This window comes from Tiliqua scincoides, chromosome 15, assembly GCF_035046505.1.
Source record: "Tiliqua scincoides isolate rTilSci1 chromosome 15, rTilSci1.hap2, whole genome shotgun sequence".
NCBI lineage: Eukaryota > Metazoa > Chordata > Lepidosauria > Squamata > Scincidae > Tiliqua > Tiliqua scincoides.
Genome location: NC_089835.1, coordinates 5353178 through 5364394, shown reverse-complemented (window position 1 = coordinate 5364394; position 11217 = coordinate 5353178). Strand labels below are relative to the sequence as shown.

The following is an 11217-nucleotide window of genomic DNA, read 5'->3' as shown; positions in this document are numbered from 1 at the left end:
TTTCACTGAACAGCTGACTTAGGGGGGAGAGGGGGGCCCTTCTCCTCCTGGGGAGAGAGTATAGGACAGTCTGCTTGCCACCAGTTGTTCTCAGAGGACAGAAAAAGCCTGCATCCCAGCCCCCTCCTCCAACTAGGATTCTGTTTTTGCTGTTCAATTTATATATAAAAAATAGAGCTGAGATGCAGGCAGGCCAAATCCAGCCTTGAGTTCCCAGAATCTCAGTGCAAAAGTTGTTCAGGGTGCATGTTTGAGATGCAGACAGAGCAGAGAAGGGCCCCCTTCTTGCCTTGCTGCAGACACCATCAAATGGCAATGGTGGGAGACCAGGGCTGCCTTCCCAGGAGGCTGCACTGGGCACACCCTGCAGGAATCTTTGCACGCGCAGCCACCAAGTGAAATCAAGCCCCAAGCTTTGGCTCATGTTGGTTTATTTAAATGTTTGCAAAAGTGTCCTTCAGGTGAAAAAAGGACACTCAAGAGGGGGGGCCACAGAGCCCTTGCCAAGCCCCCTATCCCCAGGCAGAACAGCAGGAGCTCTTTCCTGCAGCAGGTGTCAACGCAACAGGTGGGGGGAGGGGAGAAACTTGGGCTCCTGCAAAGCCAGGTCCAAACCTCCCATCCTTTGCCTTCTGCAACCTCCCACCCCAGCCGGCCTTTCAGTTTTTCTCTAGGGGCTCCTTGTGTTCACTCTCCACCGCCATCCTCATGCCGCTGCTTCCTTTTCTTTTTCTTCTTCTTCCGCGGTCCCTCCGCCTCCTCTTGGTCTTCCAGGCCCTCCAGCTCCCTTTCCTGTCTCTTCCTCTGCTTCCTGCCCTTCTTCCGCCTTTCCTCCTGGCAGCTGCTGCTGGGGGTCACCTCCTGCCCTGTCGGCTGGACGCGGCTCGCCAAGAAAGCCTTTTCCTGAGCCTCAAGCCGAGCCAACTTGGCACTCATCTTCAGGCCATGTCGGGCACCCCTGGGAGCACAGAAAGACAGGCAGGAAAAGTGTTAAGTGACTCTGACAGCCTGGGCTCCAGACGCTTGAGGACCAGCCAAGACCTCTGGCTCGAGGACCATCTCTGCTTCTTCAGCAGAAGCTATGGGCAGAGAGAGTCCAGTCTGCTGCAGAGTGTGGTCTTTTCGTTCCCTGCAGAAGGCTGAGATGCCAGGCATGGATGCCATGGCTCTTGGGGCAAGTACGGAATGCCTGTAGGTCAGGGTAGCAAGCCAGGCCTGCCACCCCACAGCCCTGGCATTGTTCAGTCTCTGCAACCAAAACTAGAGCCACCCTAGAGAACGGGACACGGCAACAACCCCACACTTACTTATGCGCTGTGCGTCCACCACAAACCTGGACCAGCTCTTCATCGGTCAGCCTGGGAGGGGGGAGGGATGAGGTCAGTTTCCTGGGCAAACTGCCCTCCATGGTGCAGCCTAGCCAGACCTCCCCCCACCCCCAGCCGCCCCCCACCTCCTGGCAGTGGAGAGGTCCAGCTTCTCATCCTCGTCGCTGCTGTCTGAGGAGGGAGGCGGCATCAGGGGCTCTTCCGTGCCCGCTGTCAGTGTGGCTGCCTGGAAGGAGAGCTGGCATCAGCCAGGGTGCAAAGGCTTCCCCCACAGCCTGTGGCAGTACAGGAGGGAAAAGAGGCCTGTGATCGAGCTGTACAGAGGGGTTCTGCTACTGAGTCACGACCCCCCCCAATACTCCCAGCTCCCTTCAACACCACAAGTCTGATCCTTTGCATCCTGTCACCTTCACAAAACGGCCGTAGAGCATGTTCTTCTCGTGAGCCTTGCGGGGTTTCTTGTTTGTTATTGCTCTGCTCTGCTTAGAGATTTTTGTCACCTTGGCACCATCCTGGGTGGGGGGACAGAATTATTTTTAAGAACATCAAAAGTACTCCTGGATCAGGCCCAGGGCCCATCTCGTCCAGCTTCCTGCATCTCACAGTAGTCCACCAGGTGCCTCAGGAGCACATAAGACAGCAAGAGACCTGCATCCTCTCCCCTGAATCTGGCATGTCGGACAGCCCAGTCTAAAACCAGGTTGTGCATACCCATCGTGGCTTGCCGCCTGGGATGGACTTATCCTGCGTCATGCAGCTCAGGCCAACCGAATGCCCTGCTTACCTGCCCAGCCTCCACGTTGATGTTGGTTGCAACTGAATTGTAGACATGATCCCACCAGTGGAACGTGAGTTCCTCAGCTGAGCTGTGGCCCACCTGACAGGGAGGAGGCAGCAGTTAGCAGACCCCAGACAAGCACTGCTGCTCCTGAGGGCCACCAAGAAACAAACTAAGACTCAGACAGCAACTCTTCTGGTTGTGAATTTTGTTTATGCAAAAACCTGCACACTCCCACGCACCGTTCGCTGCAACACTCCAAGAGTCTGGTTTTAAATCAAGCTGCTAGTCCTCAAGGCGGGCTTGCAAAATGCAGGCACCACTGCCCCACTCAGATTGAGGGGTCTGCTGCCCCCTCAAAATGCATTCCAACCCTTCCCCTCACGCACACCCCCAAGTTCCTTCCGAGATCCGTGTGCCCCAAACTCAAGCCTGGCCACCCCCTCAACACTGCGACCGGCTCACCCCGGCGGTGTCACACTTCACTTTGACCTTGAGGGCTTCTGCGATGCCGTCCTCTCGTTTGCCGAGGCCTTTCCCTGTATTGAAAGTGGGGGGGGGGAGAGAAGGGGGAGGACCACAAAAGGGGAACTGAGGAAAGCCCCGCACTCGGCAGGAGAGTGAGGGTCAGTTCCTGTGCCTTGACTTCCCTGGTGCAGAATCTGTTCCTGCAGCTGATGCTCTCCAGCCTTAACCCTTCGGGTGCCACAGGAGTCTGGGGGAGGGTCATCTGTGGTGGGGGCCACTCTTGGGGGAGGGGTGCCCCCCCCAGCCACCCACTGCCTGCCCTGGTCCCAAAGCAGAGGATGCTCTCCAGCCTTAACCCTTTGGGGGCTGCAGGTGTGCCCCACAGCAGTCTGGGGGTCATTTGTGGTTGGGGGGCTCCTGGGAGCCCCCCTGGCAGAGCCACTCCCTGCCTGTCCTGAGGCTGCCCTCCAGCCTTAACCCTTCGGGTGCCACAGGAGTCTGGGGGAGGGTCATCTGTGGTGGGGGCCACTCTTGGGGGAGGGGTGCCCCCCCAGCCACCCACTGCCTGCCCTGGTCCCAAAGCAGAGGATGCTCTCCAGCCTTAACCCTTTGGGGGCTGCAGGTGTGCCCCACAGCAGTCTGGGGGTCATTTGTGGTTGGGGGGCTCCTGGGAGCCCCCCTGGCAGAGCCACTCCCTGCCTGTCCTGAGGCTGCCCTCCAGCCTTAACACTTTGGGGGCATCAGTAGTGGGGGGGCTCCTGGGGGGGCCCTGCCTTCTCCCTCCCAGCGCCGGGGGGAGGGACTGGGGGGCCTGCTGCCCCTGCCTCCCCCCCTTGCCAGCCCCCAGGTCTCCCCACAGCGCCCACCTGCCCTCCAGCCGCGCCGCCGCAGCTCCCGCTCCGCGAACCGCATCCCGGCACGTGGCCCTCCCGGGGAAGCCCCGCCCCGTCCACGCCCCCCGCGCAAGGGCTTCTGGGTCAGCGAGGCTTTCCGGGCTGCGCAGTGCAAGCGGCGCAGTGCAAAAGGCCTGCGCGCCGGCTGGAGGCGCCATCTTGTCTCCGGGACGCTGGAGGCCGCCATGTTGGCCCCGCGCGGCCGCGTCCCTGGAGGCCGCCATCTTGTTTCCTGGGCTGTACGGAGACCCGAGTGAGCCACTTTTCCTCGTCCCCGCCTGCTCCGCCTTCCCCTTCTGCAGCTGCCATTCAGCACCACAGCCAGGCAGTCTCTGCAGCTGCAGTTTGGGATCAGGGCAGGCAGTGGGTGGCTCTGCCAGTGGGGGGGCACCCCCTCTCGCAGGAGCCCCCCAACCACCAATGACCCTCCCCCAGGCTCCTGTGGGGCACACCTGCAGCAGCTGGCACTGAAAGGGTTATGGCTTGAGAGCACCTGCACTTGGGGGACCAGGGACAGGGTCGTCAGTGTGGCTCTTCTGGTGGGGGGAGGGTGTGCACACCCCTCCCCCAAGAGTGGTCCCACCACAAATGACCCTCCCCCCCAGACTTCCACGGGGCGGGCACCCACCTGTGGGCTGTGCACAGCCTCCCCTTGTGCCCCGGCCCACTGGCCGGACATGGTGGCCCTCCCGCCTGGGAGGCAGGCTGGATGCATAGAATTTCCTCCAATAAAGACGAACGAAACTGGCCTCCTCCGTTCCCCCATCGGGGCAGCTCCCCGGGTGTGAAACGGTCCAGGCGGAACATCACTCAGGGTTAAAGAGCATCAGCACTTCTGGGACCAGGGCAGGCAGTGCGTGGCCCTGTTTGCCCCTAGAAATCTCACGTGGGCCGTGGCCTCTTCAGTAGCTCGGAGCTGAAGTGACCGTCACCACCCTGGGGCCACACACACTGGGGAAACAGGAGGCCAGACACACGGCTGGCTGCCTGCTGACTGGTTGCACCTTTTGTGTGTGCTTCTGCTCTGAGCTTTAATGAAGAGCAGAAGGTCAGTTCCTTAACTCCATCAGTGGGGCTGGTGCTGGGACGATGCCGTTCCCTGCAGGACTTAAGGGGACCTTTGGAGCCTGATCTAAGGGCGCTCTGCGTCTTTTTGGGTTCTTCAGTTAAGGGTGGGGAGCCTTCTCAGCCCGCCTCTTTTCCACAGCATCTCCTGCTTCTGCATGTTTTATTTCGATGGGCCGTGGCCTCGAAACCCCAGCAGAGGAAGGGCTTTGCCAGCAGAGGAGAGTCTCTTTCTTAGTTTTCAAGCTGGAGCCATTAAAGGGATGCGGGGAAGTTTCTCCCACAAGGTGGCTCCTTTCCCCGGAGATGATCGCACAACTCCAGGCAGCGAAGGAGGTGCCGGGACTGATGCTGGAGGTCAAAAGGGCACGGATGTGGCATGCCAAAGGAGGTGCTGATGTGTGTGTGGGAGGGAAGGGTGCCTAGGAGAAGAAAACTCCGTCCCAGGGCTGCAAGGATGTGTCCGCTGTCTTGGTTTGCCTTCCGCTCCATATTCAGCACCAAGAATGCAGAGAAGCACCCCCTCCAGAGGGTCGCTTGTGCCTTCATTCAGCAGGAGCCTGGGCCCCGATCCGGTACATGCGTTCATTGCAATGAGGTTCTCTGCACAGCAAGATGTCACAACTTGCACGTCCCACCTCCCCGAGCCCAGTGGGTGAAGGTGTCCAAGGGATAGGCCACAGCTTGCTAAGGCTCTGGCCGCAGCCTCAATGATTCCTTTGCTGGGGCATTCTTCATCATTCCTGCTCTTCCTCTCTGGCAACTGGCTTGCCATTTCCTCTGCCCGTTTCGATGCCTGGGATGGGTGGGGTGTCACCTGTTGAGAAACCCTGACCACGATCTGCTTCTCACCTGCCCACGGTGTTGCAGGCTACTGGCCCTTCCACCATCCCCCCTTCCCACATGTGTCGCTGAGCAAAAGCACCTTGGCACACTGGTGCCAGGCTAGCGCGAGATGATGCCGCCCCGGTTGCCTTAGCGACGCAGCTCCACTTCCTAGCCTGCCTGGTTCTTCTGCTCTCATTACGGATCACGATGGTCTGTCTGAGCCTAAAGTCTTTGGAATGAACTGACATATCTGGGATGGAGCAGAACCAGGAATATAGGGGCAGGGGGAGGCCCCCTAGCAAAGGGGGCTCCAAGCTGGGGCTGGGATGAGTTTTATCCATCCATGTTGTTGAAAGGAGGAGGGGTGGATGAGGATTTCCCACGAGGACTGTTTTCTTCTACTGAATGTTATCAAATACCTGGAACAACCCTTGAAACCCTCCTCTCCAATGCCCCCGTCCCCAAACTTCCACAAGGACCACCTGTCCCCAGTCATCTTTCACAACCAGCTCCTGCCCATTGTCCATCCGTGACCAATTGGTCCCTTGCGGGAGCATCCTGGTAGCTGCTGTGACCTCACTCAGATGGACCTCAATGTCCCTGCCCCCCCCAGTTCACACCTCCCCTTAATGCTGAACTCTTGTGTGGGAAGTCAGCTTGCCTGGCCCCATCCTGCAGCCTGTTTTCCTCCTGCCCCCCAACTCCAGATGCAGCGGGGCTCTCCCCACGTTCTTTTTAAAACCAGGGAATGGGAAGTGAGGAGCAAGCGCAGGCAAGTGGGTGGGTGGAAGCGCGTGGCTCCTGAGATGACTGCCTCAGCTGGCCTCATGGCTGGGCTGGCCCAGGCCCGTAGCCAGGATTCGAGAGGTGGGGGCGACGGCGACTATATTTTCAAGGGGGGCAATGATGGCAGGTATCTATGCTGGTGGGCAAAATGAAAGGATAAGTCTGGAGAAACATCAAAGACCTGAAACTCCCCCAAATTTCAGGAAGAGAAAATAATGTGGTTTTTTTTTGAAAGATGCATCATTAGCTGTAAAGCCATGTGACAATAATTGGCATAGAATAAATGCATCTCTGCATGCCATGTAACATGTCTTGCCTACATAGAAATCACATGCAACAGATCCTTTCATTCACACACCAGTGCCATACACAGGCTGGCAACCCTGCAAAAGGAAAACATATCACTGGGATGCAGGTACTATTTACTTGTATTGAAAGTGCCTATTTAACACCTATATAGCACCTATATAGCACCTAACACCTATATGGTGCCTATATAGCGCCTACCTAACACCTATCTAGCGCCTATATAGCACCTATCTAGCGCCTATCTAGCATCTATATAATGCCTATCTAGCGTCTACCTAACACCTATCTAGTGCCCACCTAACACCTATCTAGTGCCTACCTAACACCTATCTAGTGCCTATCTAGCACCTATCCAGCTCCTATATAGCAACTATATAGCACCTATATAACGCCTATATAGTGCCTTCCTAACACCTATCTAGTGCCTATATAGCACCTATATAGTGCCTACTTAACACCTATCTAGTGCCTATATAGCACCTATATAGCACCTATATAGCACCTTCCTAACACCTATATAGCACCTATCTAGCGCCTTCCTAACACCTATCTAGCGCCTATATAGCACCTATCTAGCGCCCACCTAACACCTATCTAGTGCCTACCTAACACCTATCTAGCGCCTAATACCTATCTAGCGCCTATCTAGCACCTATCCAGCGCCTATATAGCAACTATATAGCACCTATATAATGCCTATATAGCGCCTTCCTAACACCTATCTAGTGCCTATATAGTGCCTACTTAACACCTATCTAGCGCCTATCTAGCACCTATCTAACGCCTATATAGCACCTATCTAGCGCCTTCCTAACACCTATCTAGCGCCTATCTAGTGCCTACCTATCTAGCACCTATCTAGCGCCTATATAGCACCTACCTATCTAGCGCCTATATAGCATCTATCTAGTGCCTATATACTGCCTACCTAACAGCTATCTAGTGCCTATATAGCACCTATCTAGCGCCTATGTACCGCCTACCTAACACCTATCTAGCGCCTATATAGCACCTACCTAACACCTATCTAGTGCCTATATAGCACCTATATGCTGCCTACCTAACACCTATCTAGCGCCTATATAGCACCTACCTAACACCTATCTAGCGCCTATATAGTGCCTACCTAACACCTACCTAACACCTATCTAGCGCCTATATACCACCTACCGAACACCTATCTAGTGCCTATCTAGTGCCTACCTAACACCTATCTAGTACCTATCTAGCACCTATCTAACATTTGTTGATGACACATTGCTGATGCATTGATACGTATTAAAATAAAATTTATTTACTTTACCTAAAAGCAAGAGGAAAGGTATGCTAGTCAAATACAGTAGCCATTGGAACATTATTTTTTTACAATATTCATGACTTTTAGAAAGCAAAGTACAGAAAGCAAAGTACAGAATATTTGAATTATTGAATCTACCTGGTTGAGCTGAATCCTCCCAGCTTTCTGAGCTGAATCCTCTCAGAACCAGGGTGGATCCAGTGTCTGTTTGGGAGGGGCCATGAGCACCACCTTCAGAGCCCAGGTCAACCAGGCAGGTAGACCTGGGCTCTCGACTTGGAGCCCAGGTCTACCAGCTGGGTAGACCTTCCTGTGCACAGAGAATGTGGCAAAAAGGGCTTCAAATCACCCCCAACTGACGCCAGATTAGATAAAGAGGACAGGTTTGGAGAAAATGCTGGGGGGGGGGCAAACTGCTGGCTCAGGGGGGGCCAAGCCTCACCTAGACCCCCCCCCCAGCTACTGCCCTGGGCTGGCCCTGCTTATCCTCCTGTCTGCTGAAAATGCTTCTCTCCTGCCTGAAGACACAGGAGCCTTTCCAGAAGAGAAGCTGGCAACTGCAGCGTTTGGGCTGGATGACAGACCTGGTCAGAGGTTGGCTGCCTCCCCGTCGTGCACATCAGATCAGGAGACGACTTGAGACCACTGACCGACTGCAGTGTATCTCAGTACTTTTGGGACATCCAGGTGACAGTGTATGAAACCAAGAGATGGCCAACCACGGGGCACAGTTCTGGCCACCCGGCCTTGGCACAAACGTGTTGCCTGTGCTGCTTTTCCCCCCTTGGCAGCAAGGACAGCAGCCCCCTCCCCATGGGAGATGGGAAAAGCACAGCCAAAATGAGGGAATCAAATGTTTTGCCAACTGTCTGCAGTGTGTTGTTGCGGTTGTGTTTTGTGTGCTTTTTCTCCTGGTGTTGCCATGGAAATTTCCAAGGAAGACAGGCCAGGAGGTTTGGGGTGTGAAGGGGAGAAAAGGAGCTGATGGTTTAAAATAGATCTGTTTTTAATTCTCTTGTTCACTTTTTTTAAAAGAAGGCTGAAATGGTCTGTTGTCCTTCTGTGAATGTTGTCCTTCTGGGCTAAAAAGAAGTTTAAAAAATCTTTTAGCAACTCCTTAGAGCCGTGTTTCTCAAACTGTGGGTCAGGACCCAATTTCTGGTGGGGCCTGCAGAGACTCCAATGAAAACCCACTTGATGGAAAGATATGACCTCAAGCCCTAAGTGAGGGTATGCAGAAATCAGGGAGCTGCCAACTGCCCGGCAAGCAGCTGAGCTCCTGCAGTTTGCAAGCTTGTGTCAATATGGGGAGATAAGTGTCCGAGGGTGCAATCCTAACCGACTTCCCAGCACTGGCATAGCTGTGCCAGTGGGGCATGTGCTGTATCCTGCAGTTGGGGGGCAGTCACGGAGGCCCCCTCAAGGTAAGGCAATGTTTGTTCCCTTACCTTGGAGTTGCATTGCTCTGACATCTGTGCTGGAAAGTGGGTAAGGATTGTGCCGTGAGTGTCTTGCTCTTTTCCCCCCATGTCCATCCATGACAGGTAGTGGGGCAGATGAAGGGAGGGTCACATCACGCAGTCCCTGGGGCCTTGAGGCTATTCATTAGAACTGCTCGGCCATCTTGGCAGAATCCAGATATGTCACCTGGATGAACTTTTGATTTGACCCAGCAGGGCTGCTAAATTCTGCTCTGCCCCCCTCTTCTTTCCTAGTCCAGGCAGTGGGGGTGAGTGGGTGGATAGAGGAGGCTGCTCCCCACCAATCTGCTTCCTGAGACGACTGCCCCAGCTGGCCTCATGGATGGACCGGCCCTGCCAGCAGAGCGGATTTCCCTCCTGCCCAGCTCCCCAGCTCCCTTGCTGCCCACTGAGGAGAAGGCAGGCCCCGGCCACGTTCTGGGGGTGTGCTCTCTCCCCAAAACAGGTGACCACCATTTTGAGCCTCATTGGGGCTCGTGCCACCCTCTAGGGAAGGCTCAGTGCCTTCTCGCCCGCCTCTCACGCCTCCTGCGGCCTGCTTGCCCTTCCTTTCTCCTTCACGGATCTGAGAGTTCTCAGAGAAGCCTCCTTTGATCATCCCAAGCCTGCGCTGCGGATTCTTAGGCCCCCCCCCCCCGCTTCTCCACCCAGCTTGGCCTAGTTTTGGCTCCCTCCTAGCCTCTCGCTTTGCCGCTGCAATTGGGGCGTGAGCTGATTCAGAGCACACTGTGCACTTGAGCCCGGCAGCCCAGCCCTACGGACACAGCAAAGGGCCGGGCGCTGAGGCTGGACGTTGCTGCATGCGCAGGGGAAAGGGAAGCTCTGTCCACACCTTTTGGGGGGGGGAAGGGGGGCTCTGAGTGAAAAGTGAAAGGACCCTGAGTGATGCGCAGTGTGTGGATACGGGGGTCCTGCATGCCGAGTCTGTATCAGACATGTGAACACACCATTTCAAACACACGCGTGTTGTTCTCACAAGAGCTGCACCTTTCCTGAAAAAAGCACCAGGGATCTTGATACACCTGAAAGTGAGCTGGCCGTGATTTTGCCAAGCATGGGCATTTGCAGCCCGCCCAGGGGACACTTCCAAACGGCACCCTTCCTCCACTGATAGCTGGCTAGGCAGGGGTGTTGTTCTCCCAGCTTCAGCACCTCCTCCTCTGGGGGGGGGGGGCTGTGCCCCAGCACCAGTCCTGCTCCCCCACTCAAGCAACCACACAAGGTGGAGCACAGGAGATGAACATCCAAAATGCAGTTTCTTCCTCTGTGCATGCAAAGGCACCCGCAGATACCTGAGTCACTTTCCTCGGCCTCTGAGAATCCCCCAAGCAGGAGTCCTCCTCCCACCATCGCTGCTTCCCTGCAAATGGTGTTCAGAGGCATGTGGCAGCCAGATCTGCAGCCGTCACAGCTAACAGCCCTTCTTATCCTCCCCAAGGCCCTCCCATCCCCCTTTAAAGCCATCCTAGTTGCTGGCCGTTGCCACGCCTTGTGGGCATGAGTTCCACAGACCAACAGTGCATTGTGCAAGGAAGATGGCTATGCCCAGATGGCTGTGCCCAGCTAGGCAGGGAAGAGGCACCTGACTCAGCCAGGGTGTCAATGAAGCTGTCACCTGTCAGGCATGGGGTGTTGTTGAAGGCCTGGGAGGGGAACCGGTTCCACTGACTCAGGGAAGAGGCGTCCAGGTCAGCTCTGATGCCTCACTCCGATTCCCTAGCCCAGGGGGAGGCAAGGAGTTCCGCAGATTGGTCACACGCTGGGGAAACGACGATGTACTTTTGCCCGTTCTGACTTCCCCACCACTCAATTTCAGTGGCTGCCCCCTGGTTCTGGTGCTGTGCAAGAGGGAAAAGAGCATCCTTCTATCCACGATACCCCTCCACAGCACAATTTTATAGGTCTCACTCGTGTCCCAATAGTGAAAACGAGTGTGCAACTGTGGTGGTGTAGCTGGAGGGGGGGCAGAGCACTCGGCCTGGCA

The 11217-nt window shown here is 55.8% G+C and overlaps 1 protein-coding gene across 1 annotated transcript; it reads right to left on the bottom strand.

The window, feature by feature from the left end:
• LOC136635188 (G patch domain-containing protein 4) lies at positions 1-3534 on the bottom strand. Its single transcript, XM_066610335.1, has 7 exons — positions 3441-3534; positions 2572-2645; positions 2113-2205; positions 1736-1840; positions 1454-1554; positions 1308-1358; positions 1-958 (listed from the first exon to the last, which is right to left on the bottom strand). Exons 1-7 carry the CDS (start codon positions 3484-3486, stop codon positions 688-690), a joined length of 741 nt encoding a protein of 246 aa, XP_066466432.1. The 5' UTR covers positions 3487-3534; the 3' UTR covers positions 1-687.
• Between the last annotated feature and the right edge of the window lie 7683 nt (positions 3535-11217).